This window comes from Cuculus canorus, chromosome 9 (genome assembly GCF_017976375.1).
Source record: "Cuculus canorus isolate bCucCan1 chromosome 9, bCucCan1.pri, whole genome shotgun sequence".
NCBI classification, from domain to species: domain Eukaryota; kingdom Metazoa; phylum Chordata; class Aves; order Cuculiformes; family Cuculidae; genus Cuculus; species Cuculus canorus.
In genome coordinates, this window is record NC_071409.1 from 3,472,368 (window position 1) to 3,490,992 (window position 18,625).

Genomic DNA, 18,625 nt, shown 5'->3' on the forward strand with positions numbered 1-18,625 from the left:
ACTATTGTCCCAGCCCCACGTCTGTCTGTATAGAACTATAATTTACACTTAGCTCATTTAGCAGGCCCCAAATACATAACGGACCTGTTGAAGCTTAGCGAGGCACAAGTTAAAAACCAGAAAAGTTGTAGGAAGAATAAGCCTAACTGAGCTTCGTTGTGCTAACAGAAAATGAGATGACCAACCAGAAAACACTGGAGGTGAACTAGATTCAAAAGTAATCTAATTTTTAACAAGGCTCAGGGCAGAGGTCAGAAAGAGCCTGATTAAGTAATATGTCTCTTGGCTGTTTATAACCCTATATGAAGAAAGATCATTTCATATTAGCAAGATTTATTTTCCCTGAAATCAGTTAAAGTGATTGACTGAAGTGTTAAGATAACACAGGCAGAGTTGTGTCCAATATGGCATTCCCTCAGTCATTAACCTTTGTTGATCCTGAGGTTCCTCAAAACCATCTTAGAAACTTACTTGCAAGTTAGGTAAAACTTCACCTGTAGCAGACTAGGTATCTGCTGGTGTTCCACAGTACACAAGGTATGAAAAAAGGATAGAAGAGTGAAATAAATGCAAATTAATAAAAAACAAAGGAAAAACTGGTTTTCATTCATCATCCATCTATTCAGAGCTAACACATCCCTCACTGCCATTCCATCCAACTTCTTTGTGTCTTATCTGTATTGCACTACTCTTTATTCACTTATTTCCTCATGCATTCACGATCTATGGCAAAGTACTCTTTGTATCAGGTGTGCGCCTATTACTCCGGGTTAGCCTCAGTTCCCAGCCCATACCTGTCCCCAGCCGGAGCACTAACAGCTCTTCTGCAGGTCAGCGACGAGGACAGTGAAGCGCTCTGATTCTGTGCTGCATGCCCATGCTCTCCACTGAGGCATCATCACGGGAGTGAAAAGCAAGCAGTTACTTCCAGCAATAGCACCTTCCACTGGCACGTTCCTGCCAGCCTCCATTGCACACACTGAAGGGGAGCAGACGAAAAGTGCAGCGTGTCCCAGCATTCAAGAAATTTGGCACTGCTGCAGTTTTAACTGCTAATGACTTTGATAAGCTGCACCAGACGCACAGACCAGCATGATCAAAGGAACTCCTGATTTCAGGGGACATAACTTCCCTACCCCCTTCCCTCTGCCAAAGAAAATTCAAGTCATTCTAGCCTGACATCCCAGTAAAACAGACAAAGTAATTCCTCCCCCGCTTCCTTACTAACCCAGGCAGCTCTACAAAATGAAAAAAAAAAAGAACTTCCACTAATCTATCTCTTTTCCCCTGCGTATCTACACAGAAGCAGATTAAAAATACACACAAGAAATAGAAAACCAGATTAATAAAGATTCCCTTATTCTGATTTGAGTGAACAGCAGGGTTCACATTCATAAGTTTGAATATTCACCAAAATGAACAGTCATTTTTAACAAGCTTGGTTGTTGCCTGTATGACCTCAGGTATTGCTTACTGCATCCTACTCCTACACTATTCTGCAATCACAGCTATTCATTTCTCCATCAGTACTGTATTTACACACTACTTAAACATTAACTTATTTTCCAGTACTATCCTTACTTTGCCCTGCAAAGAGAATATGTCATTTTTTTGGTGCTCAAGACTGGATTTTCCAAAGTGTATGACATTACAGAGTGCTTTATACAGTCAACGCACAGCACCTGCTCAGCCCTTACAGTTGTACTTCAGAAACACTGCAGATCAGAACCAGGAACATCAGCAGCAGAGGAAACACAACAGTGATGTCTAGGGGAAGGAACTTGTCCCATAACACACATGAAACCAGTTCTTTAAGACAGCACATAACTATCTTACTATGAGTGAGAATTCCCTTCCTCTTACAGTTCTACTTCACTGTCTGGTTTCTGCCAGAATAGGAGCACAAGCTCCAAGTTCTAATTTAGCCTTCAGAAAAGTTCAGCTCCGTGTAACAGTAGAAAAGCCAGTCATATGAGGGAGAACAGCATGTAATCACTTAAGTAAAAAGCACTGGAAAACATTTATATGAAGGAAGTGAAGTAAGACCGTGCAGCAACCTCTGTACTAGACCAAGAACTACCAAGGTCAGAGTTACTGTTTGAAGTCACGCTTTCTCTGTAATCCCCAGGATAAGCAGTGTCCACAGGAAGGATGGAGGAAGGCCTTTACCAAAAAAAGCAGACACACATTCCCCACTGTATCTCCTCCTCCAGAGCTCTCAGCAGTGTTAGAGCACAAGGTTCTGCTACAAAGACTTATGAACCGCCTGAGCCACAACACCCATCACCTGCTCCACAGGCTGCAACTGAAGGAGAGGAATCAGTTGCTTTACCAGTCAATCTCTTCAGTGTTTGGCAGCCACATTATCGGCCAACTAACTTGAGGCACTTTGCTCACAGCTACCTTTAACACTGCACCTCTGTACAGTAAGGAGTACAAAATAATATGACACATGACAAGTGGTTGCAAAGGTCTGGATAGCGGAAACCGGTTATGTGCCATCAGGGAACTTAAACTTCTACCTTTTAAATTAAGTGTAATGTAAATCAGTCCCATCTGATACACAACAGTACTGTTTCCAGATATAAAAACAGTGGGGGGGAAAAAATCCAAACTCTGTCTGTTTCAACTTCTCAGAATCCAGCAGACATTAAATACATAGCTTTACAAAACTGAGAGAAGTCTAATGGTACCAACAATCTCCTCTAAGTTCTCATGAAAACCACCTGCCCCAACATGACCTAGGAGAGCAGACCGAGCTTGAGCTATTCACAACCAAAAAAAACAAGAGAAGAGGCAACTATTTTAAGAAGACACTTGGAAAATTTGCTTCCTGAAGCCAACATCAGATCAGGTGAAGTAAAGCCATGAGACCACCACCAGGTAAAACATCCCCAGCCTTTCAGGCAGCAGTTCAGTCACAAACAGCTTGGGGAATACCTGCTGCTTCTCCTGATTCTCCCCTCTGCACTGCAAGCCAGTCTTTATAGGAAAGACTGGAACACAGAACAGCACATCTTTCTCGGGCTTCCTTCTTTAGTGTGAAGAACAGCGGCAATAAAATCAGTCCCTGGCTTAAAAATATTTACATTACTTGAGCCCAGTGCAGCCCGATGACCTTCAGGGAGAACCACTCCAGCAGGAACACGTCCTTCAGTAAATCACTCCATTAGTTATCCAGTCTCGATTTTACAAGTTTATGTCCAACTTAATCCTGGATTTGCCTGCCGTGAACTAAGGAGCCTTGTTGCCAGAGTTGCTCTCTTTCTTGCTCATAAAGAAAGACATGGGGAAACAGATGAAACCCTACTTTTATGGCCACGTCCTGGCAGCTACCACGAAGGAGATGGAAGGTCTGGCTGCCAGAGTTTTAGTGCTCGTACTCCTGACTTGGATTTCATCGAATCGTTTGGTTGGAAAAGACCTCTGAGATCGAGTCCAACCGTACCTCTCTAAGAAGAGATCACATGCTTGAGGACATCATCTCTCTCCCTGTCTTTCAAACCCCTCCAGGGATGGGGACCCCACCAGTTCCCTGGGCTTGAGAACCCTGTCGGTGAAGAAATTTTTCCTGCTATCCAATGTGAATCTGCCCTGGTGCAGTTTGAGACCATTTCTATTCGACCTACGCCTTGTTCCTTGGGAGAAGAGCCCAGCACCCACCTCACCACAACCTCCTTTCAGGAGCGACGAAGTCTCTCCTCAGCCCCCTCTCCTCCAGGCTAAGCAGCCCCAGGTCCCTCACGGTTCCCACAACCCCTGAGCTCCAGACTCAGCCTCGCCGCGAGGGCGCTGCCACCGCTTCCCCCAGGCTGCGGGTCCCTCACGGCGCCCCCAGCCGCCGCCTCGCCTCACCTGCGTGCTCCATCCCCGGCGCCGCCCGCACACGCCGAGCCGGGGCGGGGGAGGCCCCGCCGCCCGCAGACACCGCCCCGCCCCGGCCCTTCCGCGGGGCTGAGGGGCGGGAAGCGATAGAAGGGCGGGGCCTAAAGGAGCGGAGCTTAAGAGAGGGGCGAGGGGTGGGGAGGGACTCATGGGCGGGGCCTGAAGGGGCGGAGCATTAGGACGGGGGCTGTTTGGGCGGTAAGTATGTGTGGGCGGTGCCTAAAGGGGCGTGGTTTATGGGGCGGAGCCTGATGGGGCGCATCGCCCTGGGGGGCCGGGCATAAGGGGCTGGGCGGGCTCTGAGGGGGCGGGACCTGATATGGATGGTGGGCTGGGAGGTGGATAGGCGGGGCCTGAGGGGGAGTGCCTAGAGGGCTGTGTCTATGGGACGGGCGGTGTAGGGGGGCGGAGCCCCTGAGGCCGCGTAGGGCGTGAGGGGGCGGGGCCTGAGGAGGGGCGGAGCCCAAGGCAGCGGAGGGGCTTTGAGGGTGGGCTCTGAAGGGCGGGGCGAGCCGTGAGGGGCAGGGCGGGCTCTGAGGGGGCGGGGGCGGAGGAGGTGGCAGGGCAGAGCCTGAGGGGGCGTGGCCTGAATAGGGCGGGAAGGGCCTGAGGGGGCGGAGCTTTAAGGGACGGGGCTGATCTGAGAAGTAAATCACTTTTGTGATTTTAGAACTAAAATATAGGATTAGCTTGAATAATAACTTTTATCTAGCCTGCGCCCGGATCCTTACACTTACATAGCGGATTTTAACAAGGCTGCAGTTAGAAAGGATGGGAAAGAATGTGGCTGTATCTAATTAAGCCAGATAACAAGGACTGGTGCAGTGATGAGGAAGAAGAACCAGATGCAACCTCGAAGAGGTGCCCAGAGAGTCTGAGGTCAACATGAGCCGGCAGTGTGCGCTCACAGCCCAGAAACCAACCGTGTCCTGGGCTGCATCAAAAGCAGCGTGGCCAGCAGGGATTCTGCCCTTCTATTCCTCTCTTGTGAGGCCTCATCGGGAATACTGTGTCCAGTTCTGAATCCTCAACATAAGAAGGAGATGGAGCTGTTGGAATGGGTCCAGAGGAGACTACAAGGATGGAGCACCTCCCATACAAGGACAGGCTGAGAGAGTTGGGGTTGTTCAGCCTGGAGAAGAGAAGGCTCTGAGGAGACTTTATAGCGATCTTCCGGTACCTGAAAGGGCTACAGGAAAGCTGGAGAGGGGCTGTTCACAAAGGCTTCGAGTGATAGGATGAGAAGCAATGGGTATAAACTGGAGAGGGTCAGATTTAGACTGGGCATAAGGAGGAATTTCTTCACCATGAGAGTGGTGAGGCCCTGGCCCAGGTTGCCCAGGGAAGCTGTGGCTGCCCCATCCCTGGAGGTGTTCCAGGCCAGGTTGGATGGGCCTTGGGCAGCCTGAGCCAGTGGGAGGTGTCCCTGTTGGGACATGGCAGGGGGTTGGAACTGGATGATCTTTAAGGTCCCTTCCAAGCCAAACTATTCTATGATTCTAAGAGCGTACACAAGGAGGAGAGTTGAAGAGTTCACTGTAAAGAAGACTGCGAGCCTTCCTCCAGGAGCCCCCAGCCCAAGAACCCTAGAGGGCAGAGCACAGGCACCAAGGGGAGGAAAGTTAAGTAAATAAATTCTGGGAATCTCCAGGAAAAGTGATGGATATGTGTGCTTTGACTGCATATCACCCTTGTGAATTGTGCTAGAAGTCGCACGCATATTAGGTGTAGCTCTCCCCTGCATGCCCAACATCGCATTAAGGAGCACCTCAATAATCAAATTGGCATTGATTATTGAGTCTGGCTTTTCATGGCATCCACTGAAAGGGTTGTCAGACACAGCCAGAGGCTGCTCAGGGCAGTGGAGGAGCCGCTGCCCCGGAGGGGTTTAAAAGCCGTGTAGATGTGGTGCTGTTCTGCTTTGTCGGGGCTGCGAGTTCCTTCTGGACTGGGCAGTGTCAGTTTAACAGCTTGACCCGACGATTTTAAAGGTCTTTTCCAATCTAAACAAGTCTGTGACCGTGCCCTTCGCTTGCACGGGGCTGCGTGCTGGCTGCTCGGTTCCGCGGCGGCTGCGCGGCGCGGATACAGCGGCTGAGCCGTTCCACAGCGGCTGCGCGGGGCGGGCACGGCGGCTGCGCAGTGACACGGCGGCTGCGCGGTGGCTGCGCTGTTCCACGGCGGCTGCGCGGTGTCCCGGCGGCGGCGATGAAGGTGGCGGTGGCCGGGTGCTGCCATGGCGCGCTGGACAAGATGTACGAGACGCTGGAGCTGCTTCAGCGGCGCCACAACGTGCGGCCCGAGCTGCTGCTCTGCTGCGGGGACTTCCAGGCCGTGCGCAATGAGGCGGATCTGCGCTGCATGGCCGTGCCCGCCAAGTACCGCCACATGCAGACCTTCTACCGGTGCGCCACCAGCCCTGGCCTCTCGGCCACACCTTCTCCCTGTCCTACCTGGATCCTAACCTGGCCTGCCCCCTGCTCCCTAAACCCTGTCCCCTATTCCTACCCCTCTTCCTCCTGTCCCTATCCCAGGCCTGTCCCCCTCCCTGTCCCAACCAGCCCTGTCCTTGTCCTCTTGGTCTGCACCTTGTCCCCAGCCCTGTCCTGACCCTGTCCCTGTCGCACCTAGGCTCTAGCCTGGCCCTGTCTCTGTCTCCGTCCCAGCCCTGGGCCCTGTCCCACCTGTTCTGCCCTGTTCTTGGCCCATGCCCTGCCACTATCCCTTCCCCTGTTCCGGGCCTCATCCTTATCCCACCCAGTCCGTGTCCCTTGTCTCTGTCCCTGGCCCCATCCTGTTCCTCCTGTCCCCTTTCCCAGGCCTGGACCCTTCCCCTGTCCCGGGCCTCGTCTCCTGTCTGACTCAGACCTCATCCCCATCTCACCTGGTCCCTGTCCCTGTCCTGCCTGGCCACTCAGCTCCCTCAGGTGCCTTGTCCCTGCAGGTACTACTCTGGCGAGAAAAAGGCCCCAGTCCTCACGGTGTTCATTGGTGGGAACCATGAGGCGTCCAACCACCTGCAGGAGCTACCCTACGGCGGGTGGGTGGCTCCCAACATCTACTACCTCGGTAGGGTCCGCTGCTGGTGTTTTCCCCCTCAGTCCCTTGCCCAGCCCCAGCCATGTGGTGATGAGCAGCCTTATCCTTTCCCCTAGGTTACGCAGGCGTGGTGCGGTTCCGTGGTGTGAGAATTGGCGGTATCTCGGGCATCTTCAAGTCTCATGACTACCGTAAAGGTATGGTGGCATAGAGCAGGCCCAGCTGGTAGGCAGTGGAGAGGAGTGCTGGGCAAAGGCACCATGGGAAGATCCAGCTGTTCTGCTTCTTCTATGAACCCACTCTGTGCTGGAAGCCTCTCTTGGCCCAGCACATGGATTTTTTTTAGGCAGTAGATGAGTCTGTAGCTGCCTGGTGACTGCAGCAGGAAGCAATGCTCCTTCACTATGTTGTTTATGGAACAGTCGTGTTTTTCTATGGTCTTTATAACATGCAATCCAAGCAGGTTCAGTTTTCCTGACTGTCCTTGAAACAGTCAATTTATGTTAAGTGCGATATTGTACAGAAGTGCTGAAGTGTCAGTCCACTTTGAGTTCGGCTCCTCCTCATCATGTTCGTTCAAGAGTTCTTCCTTGGAAGACTCTCCATCAGTGGACAGGAATCTTGTTATGGATGATACCTAGTGTCAGCAAGTAGAGGATAGCTTAGTCTTTCTGATCTCCTTCATACATATAATGCCTTCTCTTACTTGTAGTGACTGTAGAGTGATGTTGTATTTAGTAACATTCTGCTTCAGAGAGGCTTTGCAGATGGCTTTCAAGCTGCACAGTGCTGGGGTAGTTTTCTAGAATACCCAATTCTGTCTAAGACCAATCAATGCTAATCAGATTTGTTGGTTTTTAGTGGGCAGTGTCCTTGCCCACCGCAGGGGCATTGGAACTGGATGATCTTTAGGGTCACAGCATTGTTGGTCTCAGAGAAGTCAAATCTCATCCAGTGCTTTGTAATTTTTTGATTTATAGTATGCTTCTTTTTGAGTTACATCCTGCCTCATGTACTGGTCACTGGTCCACTCAGGTTGTGGATGCTTGACTTTTGCTTGTTCCCCTCTACCATATGTTCTTTGGCTGTGCTGGCATGTTTACGTGTGTAGCCATGGTGTGTGTGGATAGGTGTGTTTCCTGGTCGTGCAGCAAATGGCTCTCTGTATACATTGCAGCATAACTGTGAAGGAGAGCGGTGTGGGGAAGTAATGTGGGGTATTATATCGCCAGAGAGGTGAAAAACGTTGTTTGGGATTTAAGCACATACATTTTGCTGCTAGAAGGCACTTGTTTCAGATAGGTCCTGGGTTTTAAATGTTGGGGAGTTGAACTCCTGGTTTTTGTTTCAACAACTGACATACCATGTTCTCTATGAAAATGAGACACAGACTGGAAGAAATGCCAATTGTTGTAGGCGTGTTTTTATTTGCTTCACACAAAAAGTCATCATCCTGTTGGTGTAAGCCTCATGTAAAGAAAATACAGTATCTTCTGTGATTATTGCCAGCCTTGTTCTTGGGATTGCTCTGGGTGTCCTAAAAAGCTAGTGTGCAAACAGTGTTAGGACAGCACTATTGATTCAGGCAGCTGCTCTTTTCTTCAATGTTTCAGGCCACTTTGAGTGTCCACCATACAACCAGCAAACAATTAGAAGCGCTTACCACGTGAGGAATATCGAAGTCTTCAAACTCAAGCAGGTTAGTGAAAAATGTGGGTTTTTTTAAACAGTGGTAAGTAGTTCTCAGTATTGTAGAAGTTAGATATTAAAGCTACTCTGAACAAGTGTGCTATAGGATAGAAAACCTTACCAACATCTCCCAGCTAATCTGGACAGGCCATTGATCTAGGGAGACACGTCCCTGCCTGTGGCAGGGCGGTTGGAACTTGATGATCTTAAAGGTCCCTTCCAACCCAAACTCTTCGATGATTCTATGATTTTGTGCTGGCTGTTATTCCTGCTGAATATCTCCTCCAATTCTTTGCATAGCAGTGCAAATTTGATCTGAATAAGATGCAGGTAAGAGTGAGGTTTTGGCCCGTTTTATTTCAAATTGGATAAAATTTGCCAACTGAAGAGTACTTCAGCTGAACCAGCTGAATTAGCTGATCCCAAATTTCTGTGGTTGAAGTTTCTTTGACTGCAGGGTGAGACGCTCAAAGAACACATCAGCTTTATTTTTGAGTTGTTTTCTATTCCCTGCTTTGTCACAAGGGCTGCTGCGTTTGGCTGAGGTGGTTGTGTGAATACATGTATTTATAAGCACCTTGATTATTCAGGTTGCAATTGCACACTGAAGCATTCAGTAGATGCAGGGGTGCTAAATGTAGGACAAAGATTTGCTGTTATTGTAAAGAGTTTGGTGGACTTCACTCCAAGTTTCTTATTAGTTGGACTCTGGTTTTATCTGGAAGTGTGTTCTGATACGGCTAATACTCTGAATAGTGAACCAAGACGCGCTTAAGACATTGGTTACACTTCTGAGGGGTGCTTCCTTTGAGGAGGAATATCATGCTTGGCCATAATCCCTTTTAAACAAAGCCTTTAAAAATTTAGTGAGGAAGAAGTTGCCTTTGATCATGGGTAGAGAACTTAGTGTGTAGATGTGATTTTTAAGAGTCGTCTTCTGAGTGCATGACGCTAACTGTGATGAAGTGATCCGTTTTGTAAGGCAGTATATCTAAAACACTGCTGACTGTCCCCGGGAAGTGTAGTACAAACCACAGAGTCTAGAGTCCCTTGACAACCTCAAAAGCCACCAGAAAGATGTGGCTCAGTGGGGCTTGCATTGGATTTGAGGCCGGTCTAACTCTGTATTGATCTGAGACAGAACACGTTACATGTGTTCCATCCTGTGCTGTGTCATTTTGGAACTGCATTATCATGTGTGTTTTATTTGTTCTGTATTCATTCGACTTGTCAGTTAAAGCACCCAATTGATATATTTATGTCACACGACTGGCCAAGGAGCATATATCACTACGGAAACAAGAAACAGCTTCTTAAAATGAAATCCTTCTTCCGTCAAGAAGTGGAGAGCAACACGTTAGGAAGTCCTGCTGCCTCAGAGCTTCTGCAGCACCTGAAACCCACCTACTGGTTCTCAGCACATCTTCATGTTAAATTTGCAGCTTTCATGCAACACCAGGTAAAGGCAGGGGGGGAAACATCAAGAATGTGTGTGCCCCAAGCACATTTTAAAATTCCAGTGGAGGTAATCATGTCCAGAAAAGCAGCTGCTTTTGCTTAGTTATTAAAACTCAGTAAGCCGCAGAAAATCAAGTGGTGTTTAGATTACTGAGCTGTTTAAGTTAAAGAGGTGTTATAAATCATTGGTGTCACTACCTGATCTTCAGGTGAAATAGCGCATTTGAAACTTCACCGCATTTGAAACTTCTTAATTTAAGCTTATAGAAAAGTACTCTCTGTTTCACTTTGTTGTGGAAGGAGACAGCTTCAAAGCAGAGAAATAGAGAGGGGATTGAAACAAAGATTGTGGTTAACTGGCGATGGGAGTGTGCCTGTAGTAAGGCTTGGCAGATGAGGTTGGTTGGGTAAAGCCAGAAACCAACCCCTGTAGGCTGAAACTCTCTTTGTTTGAGTTATTCCTGAAAGTGGTGTGACATGCTCTGCCTATTCCCAAGTTATTTAGCTGTAGAAATGTTACTCTGGACCTTCCAGACTTAACAAGTCTGTTTCCAGTCATGTTAAAAGTTTTCCTTTTTCCTTCAAGGCGAGGTGTGCTCAGCCACCTTGCTAAAGCATGCAGCTCCTGCTTTATCTTGCTGTGATCTGCATCCAGCTTCCTGTTAGACTAGCAGTGAAGTCTGTCTTTTTCCTTGTCCATACATCCCTTTCTTATAATTCGATATTGATTTTCTATTTCAGAAAGCCTTTTCGTGTATAAGTCGTGCCATTAAGTCTTTCTTTATAATTTCTTTAGAATGGTCAAATTTCATAATGATGCTGGTGACTGTGTTAACACCATTTGTTTCCTAGGCAAACTCTGAAGAAGAGCTACCAAAAGCAACAAAGTTTTTGGCTCTGGATAAATGTCTGCCGCACAGAGACTTTCTGCAGGTGATGACCACATGCAGTAGGTTTTTGCTTTTTAAGTACTTCGCTTCTCTGCACTGCCGAGTTCTGTGCTTGGATATAAGCTGAGGAATAGTTCAGTTTGTATCTCAATGGAGGAATTGGAAAGGAGCTAGGAAAGGTGCAGGTGTGGAACAGTCTTTGTGTAATATTGCCTTGAAATAAGCAGACCTTGCATCCTGCCATGCAGGTGCAGTGTTTGCTTATTTCTACCATTTTCCCCCACTGTAGCACAAGTACCTGCCTTAATTGGAGGAGTAGCTCTACTTAATCAGAACTGAATATCCTCTTGTGGGATTTTTTGTCAAATGTCCAGCCTAAGAGGAAAGCCCACCTTCAGGCTCTTCTTTCACAGCTTAGTCTGAGTCAGCTGATGCCTCTTTCTTCAGGTCTGGATTCATGAATTGAGGCAGGATGGAGCCTCAAGTTGAGTACTGTAATTTCCTTTCAATATTGTGAATTCCGGTGGGAACTGGTGCAACTTCCTAGGAGAATGGCTCTGCTGCTTTCTATTTGGTGTATATCTTGGCTAGGAAGGGCAGTGGCCAAGTAGGAGCTCTAGGTGGTGTGAATTTTCAATATGAGTGCCAAACTGCTTTGTCAAGAACAAAACGCACAGTCTTCAAATGCAGTCAAGTGGTTTTAAGTAGTCTTACTGTGAAGTAGGTTTTATTTGTCAACTTAAAGGGAACGTTTTTCATTATCTTCGGGTGTGTGGTGGGATCCATTTCACCTAGAAGCTGTCTTTGAAAATGGAAGAGAGTGTGTGTGGGCTTTTGCTTGTAGCAAAACTGCTCTGGAGCTGTACTGCCTCCTGCATTGTGGTGATCCACCGGTGTAGAGCTCTAGTTTGAAGTGTATCCTTTTTTTTTTTTTTTTTTTTTTTAACCGTAGAACTACTTTAAAACATTGAATTACTTTATAGATGACTTGAAATGAGAGCCTGAGTAGGGCAGTTTGGCTAAACCAAGTGGTTTGATTCAGGTTAATGTCACCGAAGATAAAGTGGTTTGTATTTCCATTTGCCAGCTGTGGAAAGACCTAAAACCCATTTTCTGTTCATTTAATTGCTGTGCTAGGAATGTGTTTATACAGCAGAATTGCTATTGTAATCAATCTTTGAGGTATTTCTGCTTAGAAGGCAGCATGAATTTAAGAGCAGGCAAATTCTGGTTTCCAAGTTGTGTAACTGTCCAGTAGCTGGCGGTAGGAAGGAAGGTGTTGCGCTTAATTGCTCTAAGCTAAAACACAGAAATGCCTTTTTTTACCTTTGATTGTCCTTTTTTACTCCCTTAGTACAAACTTTGATGTAGGGCTAACTTGAGAGGACTTGTTTGGGACCACTAGCACTGTGTGCTTGAAATGTAATTAAAACTCTGTACCATGCAAGTAATGCTTCAGACTTTTCATCAGATTCTACTGTCAAGAGAAATAACTAGCTTTGTCCGTTTTCCGCGGTTTTTAAACAGATAATAGATGTAGAGCATGATCCCAGTGCAAGTGACTCGCTGGAGTACGATGCTGAGTGGATTGCAGTCCTGAAGGCCACCAACAGCCTTCTTAATGTGACTCCCAGCTCATGGAATATGCCTGAAAAGAATGGCCTCCACGCAAAGTAAGTCATACGCAAACTAGAGAAGGAAGCCTGATTTTGCTGGACTGCAGGTGAGCTTACCTTAGAGCTGCGTTTCTTTGTTCTGCAGTCTGTGATGCCTGTAGGACCTGGTAGATGCTTTGGAAAGTAAGGGGCATGGTGATGAGAGCTGTACTCGAAAGCATACGCCTTTGCAGCTCAACAAGGGCAGTTAGTTTTGTTCTGTAAACTTAAATACCACTGTTTGAGGGGCAAAAAGCAGGTGGTGGCCGATCATCATCCATTTATGTTGCAAAACTGAAAATCAGGCTGGATTGTGGAGGTGGGTGGGTGAGTGCTTGTTGGGAGTGGGCTTATGGAACACACATATCCTTGGTGGGCAGAGGGAAATCTCAGTGTTGAGCAGTCAATGTACTTCTTTAAAAAACGTTTGAGAAATTAGGTGTCTGCTCTAAGACGGAGTTTATTGTCCATCTAAAGGTTTCTTCTTGCAGTGGGAACAGGAAATGCCTTTTGACTAGCTGCACTTGTTTAAACTTCATACGCTTATTTAGGTGGGACTACAGCGTGACAGAAGAAGCCATCAAAGAGGTGCTAGAAGAGCTGAATCATGACCTCAAAATCCCTTGTAACTTCACATTGACAGCTCCTTGTTATGATCCCAGCAAGCCCCAGAAAAACATGGAGCCGGTTCATACCATCAATCCACAGACCACTGAGTTCTGTGCCCAGTTTGGCCTCACTGATATCAATGACAGGATCCAGCAAGCTAAAGAGGAGGGCTCCGGACGCGGTGAATATGAAGAGGAGGAGGAAGAGATGGACAGTACTGGGTCAGCAGAGGAACCCAGTGATTATAATACAGATAATTCCGGACTTTCATCCATTAATCCAGATGAAATAATGCTGGATGACGAAGGTGGTGATGAAGATTTGAGCACGTGTTCTGTCGATCCTTCTCCTGATCATCCTCCTGACTTTTCTGCAAGTTTCTCTGACATCCGCATCATGCCAGATTCCATGGCGGTATCTTCTGATGATGCTATGGATTCCACTAACGAGGAACCAGAGAAATCTGGTGTTGGTAAGCTGTTAGAAGAGAAGAGCTTAAGTGAGAGACCATTAAAGCGCATTGGTGGCAATGAAAATGGAAACAGTGGCGGTAAAAAGATTAAGAGACGGAATCAAGCCATCTATGCTGCAGAGGATGAAGATAAAACAGAGTAATGCTTCCTATGATGTATAAATAAGTTGTCACTGTACCTTTTTAAGGGAAGGTGGTAAGAACTGTGGTGGACTACTCATGCTTTTAATGTTACTTGATCTTACTCCTGTTACTTTCTTGAGCTGAAGAGGCTGCATGTACCTCTGGCAGGCAAGAAGATATATCCAGATTAAACATCGAAGTCAGAAGCAGACTTTTCCAACAAAGTACTTTGTCAAAAGATTTAATGTTCCTGTATAATCAGTTCTTTTTGCTTCAGTTCTCAGTTATTAGTGTATACTACACATCTTCAGCTGTACGGGATTCACCACGCTCGTTTAATAAGAACAAGGCTCTTAAACTGTATATCAAGTCGAAGTGAGACATGTCTGACCTACAAGACTAAATGATTTGATTTTATTGCTTTTGTCTTGTTTTATACTGAACTTTTAATACAAAGTAGCGTATGTAATAACTCCATGGATTAAATTTGAAAATGGAATTCCCATGATAACAAAACAGCAATAGGAAAGTGAAGATTTTTGTTTCTGGTGATATTCATGCCACAGAAAAACTTTGTGGTCATAAACAAATTAATGTGTATTGTATAGTACTGGCTTTTAATTACAGTTTTGATAGGGAACAAAATCTCTTAATTTGAAGCATGATGGTTTTATAGGGAACACGGGAGAGTGCATCTCTGTTCTTAAAAACTCACACGTGTGCTGTTTCTTAAAAACAGAATCATGTCTTAAAATCAAAATGCAAGTAGTTGGGATGAGCAGCTTCTTAAATGTGGGCATAATCACTGTCTCAGTTCTTACTAGTTAAGGCTGTGTTGTATTTTCATATAAGGTCGTTGATGTTTATAAGTCGCTTGAGACAATAACGTTTCATCTTCTGCCTCTTTTTAGTGATGTGCAACTTTAGTAGTGCTGTATTCTTACGGCTAGGTTTTGTAATCTTCCAAAGGAGCTTCATAAACTTCAGCTGAGGGAGAGCAGGAGCTACCGGAATAGACACCCTCGGGGAAGTTGGAAGTTTCCCTTTTTGCTCTCCTGAAGTTTGCTCCTTTGGCCTAAAAGGCTGTGTGAGGATAACAGAACTTGGTGAATTCATGGGAATGACAATGTTTCATGCATGCGCCTCTAGACTCATTGCTCTTCCTGTCAAATTCTGCTGGTGTTGTGTGCTGAGTGTTGGGAGTCCAGGCAGAGCGGGGCTTCCTGGTAACTGTGCAGAAGTAGCTCCTGTGTGCTTTTACTCATCTAAGGCAGAGGCACTGTAGAGAGAAAGTGCCCTGGCAGGAAGGCGGAACTGGACAGAGAGCCTTGACTGAAATGGATCGGTGAATATGAGTTATGGAGCAGGGAAACACCTCAAGGTCAAGAGAAGACTTCTGTCTTCAAAATCACTTCCACATTCTGGATTCATCTTGGTTCCTCTCCTGTCAGCAGTTCCCTATGAAAATTAACGTGTTAAGTTTTCAAGGGCTAGAAAATGGCAAAGTTAAGGCTCTCCACAGTTCTGACTAACAGCTTTGTACTGGCGGGTTGATGCTGGTAACATCAGGGTTTTTTTTCAAAGAGGATACTATCCCATTTGCTAAATGATTAGTAGGGCCCTGTTAATACTCCTCCTTTGTCTCTGTGCTGCTCATCTGTTGGAGCACACCAAAAAGAACTGCGGTAAGATGTGATGGAAAACTGGAAGTGTTTGGTGTAACCCTCAGGTTATCTGAAGTAGCTGTGAGATATCAGCTAGATCACTGAAAGTGGCTGAGTATCTTCAAGGGTCCTGGGCCTGTAGTGCTGAAATCTTAATCATGCCTGACGATCTGAAAACTGTAATGAAAATGAAGTATTTTAAGTATAAGCTGTGCTAGGAACTCAAAAAGTCCCTCAAGAAATCAGAGCGTGGTATTCAGCTGTCAGATTCTTTGTGAGATGGAGTGGAAGATGTAGGTTACATATAGTAGCCTTTTTAGTCTGATTTCCTATGTTTTTAAAGCAAACTCTTGTGTTGTGTGTTGCGCCGCATCCCCTGGTGAAATTATCCCTGATGAAATGTGTTTTGATTTCTAAGGAAGCAGAAGATGTTGGCAAAATACAATACTGATTTTTGAACCTTTAAAGATTTATTTTTTATAGAGTATTTCAGCCTCTGTTGAGCAAAGCACAGCTCATAAATACAGTTAACATACAATGGTTTTATGTATGAATCGTGTCTGATCTGTGTGGAATTCCTGCGCCTTTTCTTGCAGCTGCTTGCACCCTCTTTGCAGTTTGAAATGTCCGCTACTGTGCTCTCATCCATCCCCCTTGTCAGCAAGAGCCTCTGCTGCGTGTAGAATTCAACTGAAATCTGGACTACGGAAGTTGGAACTGGATGATCTTTAAGGTCCCTTCCAACCCAAACTCTTCTATGATTCTATGACTTGAAGCTTCTGCGATAAAGACCCAATACTCCAAAAAGTACAGAAAGTACTAGGGAGGGCTAACAAAGTTTCATCAGCTTTTTAACACCCAGAGCCTTCAGTCCTCTTTCTTTAGAAGCTTTAGAGCCTTTTTGAAAGCTTCTGACTTTAAATTTTGGTGGCAAATATTTGAAAGATCTTTTATATATTGCAGATATTTTAGTATATATTATTTTTTAGTCTAAAAATGGTTTTGCTGTTACCTATAAAATGCTTGAGAAATGTGTTCCCACATCTCACTCCAGGCCAGCACATGGTTGTTTTTATTCAAAGCATGTTCTGAATCCTCTCACAGAAGGACAAAGGGGTAGAGCTTTCATTTAAAAAGCAAAAATTCCACTTATGAAAAAAGTCAACTTTTTGTTGACTATTAAAGTCAATCCATGACAGCATCACAAAGGATGTTTATTGTGCTCCCGTTTACCTCTGCGAGCTGGGGCAGCTGGCAAACCAGTGTTTACCTCGCAATAACAAAAATTAAGACGTGAACTGGCCCATGATGTTTTTGCTGTCCTGCCATTTCATTCTGTCTTCAGGAGCAGAAATTGGTATCTCAACACCTTGAGGTGTTAAATAGGGGGTGCTAATACAAAAATATCAGCTCTTATAAAAATCTTTAGTAAATCTGACTGAAGTCCGTTGTTTTTTTGAGGTGTTTTCTGCAAATAGCAAATGCAAACCTAAAGAAATCCCTGAAAGCCACAGAGGCAATAACAATAAAAGGAACCCAAACCTTTTATTTTGTGTGCGGAGGCTGGGAAGTGTGCCCTTGTCCTGGATGAAGGTTGTGCCCGACCACCCAGTTCTGTGCCACGCTCTGGGGTGGATGAATCCTAGACCTCAAACGCGGTCTCACTGTGTTGCACAACTCCACACAGAGAGGGATGAGATGAAGGATGAGGACATGACATAAGGACCTGCAGAACTTGTCAAGAAAATAAGGTAGCTTGGAGCTAAACCTGGTTGCCAGGAATAAAACCCCAACATTCCTGTGTGGCATAGGGCCTGGGAAGGGTGACAGTGCTGTGTGAGAATCACAGAATCATGTAATGGTTTGGGTTGGAAGGGACCTGGAAGTCTACATAGTCCCAGGCTCCCAGCAACTGACAGGGACACATCCCACTGGATCAAGTTGCTCAAAGCCCCATCCAACCTGGCCTTGAACACCTCCATGGTTGGGGCAGCCACAGCTTCCCTGGGCAACCTGGGCCAGGGCCTCACTACCCTCAAAGGTAAACATTTCTTCCTAAGATCTCATATCAATCTCCCCTCTTTCAGCTGAAAACCATTCCCCCTCTCCCTATCCCTCTACTCCCTGATCAAGAGCCCCTCCCCAGTTTTCCTGGAGCCTCTTTCCATACTGGAAGCTGCTCTAAGGTCTCCTTGGAGCTTTCTCTTCTCTAGTCTGGACCACCCCAACTCTCTCAGTCTGTTCTCGTACAGAAGGTGCTCCAGCCCTTTCATCATCTCCTCTGGACTTGCTCCAACAGCTCCATGTCCTTCCTGTGCTGAGGACTCCAGAACTGAACACAAAACTCCAGGTGAGGTCTCACTAGAGTCAGGTGGAGGGAACGAATACACTCCCTCGCTCTGCTGCTCACATTGCTTTGGATGCTGCCCAGGATACACTTGGCTTTCTGGGCTGTGAGCGCACTCCTCCATCCGCATCCCACCCAGCTCTATTATCCATACTCCATACTCCCCTGGCTGCCCCACTCACCCAGAACCCCCGTGACCTTCCCCGTGGTCTTAAGAGTCATAGAATCATAGAATAGTTTGGGTTGGAAGGGACCTTAAAGATCATCCAGTCCCAACCCCTGCCATGGGCAGGGACACCTCCCACTGGCTCAGGCTGCCCAAGGCCCATCCAACCTGACCTGGAACACCTCCAGGGATGGGGCAGCCACAGCTTCCCTGGGCAACCTGGGCCAGGGCCTCACCACTCTCACAGGAGAACATTTCTTCCTAAGATGGGAGAAATATCTGTTTGGACGGGCTGAAAGCTGGGGCTGTTCAGCCTGGAGAAGAGAAGGCTCTGAGGAGACCTTACAGCGGCCTTCCAGTACCTGAAGGGGCTCCAAGAAGGCTGGAGAGGGGCTGTTCACAAAGGCTTGGAGTGATAGGATGAGGGGCAATGGGTAAAAACTGGAGAGGGGCAGATTTAGACTAAACATGAGGAGGGATTTCTCCCCCATGACAGTGGTGAGGCCCTGACCCAGGTTGCCCAGGGAAGCTGTGGCTGTCCCATCCCTGGAGGTGTTCCAGGCCAGGTTGGATGGGCCTTGGGCAGCCTGAGCCAGTGGGAGGTGTCCCTGCCCATAGCAGGGGGTGG

The 18,625-nt window shown here is 46.7% G+C and overlaps 2 protein-coding genes across 2 annotated transcripts in view; one reads left to right on the forward strand and one right to left on the reverse strand.

The window, feature by feature from the left end:
- Positions 1–3,985, reverse strand: part of PPP2R3A (protein phosphatase 2 regulatory subunit B''alpha) — a 52,192-nt gene extending 48,207 nt beyond the window's left edge. The window contains exon 1 of the mRNA XM_054074218.1: positions 3,856–3,985. The gene's annotated coding sequence lies outside the window, so the exon portion shown is untranslated. The remainder of the gene's footprint in view (positions 1–3,855) is intronic.
- Positions 3,986–6,039: 2,054 nt separating this feature from the next.
- On the forward strand, positions 6,040–16,854 carry DBR1 (debranching RNA lariats 1). The gene is made up of 8 exons (XM_009568950.2): positions 6,040–6,290; positions 6,830–6,954; positions 7,041–7,121; positions 8,538–8,623; positions 9,848–10,072; positions 10,924–11,004; positions 12,489–12,634; positions 13,168–16,854. Exons 1-8 carry the CDS (start codon positions 6,094–6,096, stop codon positions 13,838–13,840), a joined length of 1,614 nt encoding a protein of 537 aa, XP_009567245.2. The 5' UTR covers positions 6,040–6,093; the 3' UTR covers positions 13,841–16,854.
- Positions 16,855–18,625: the final 1,771 nt, after the last annotated feature.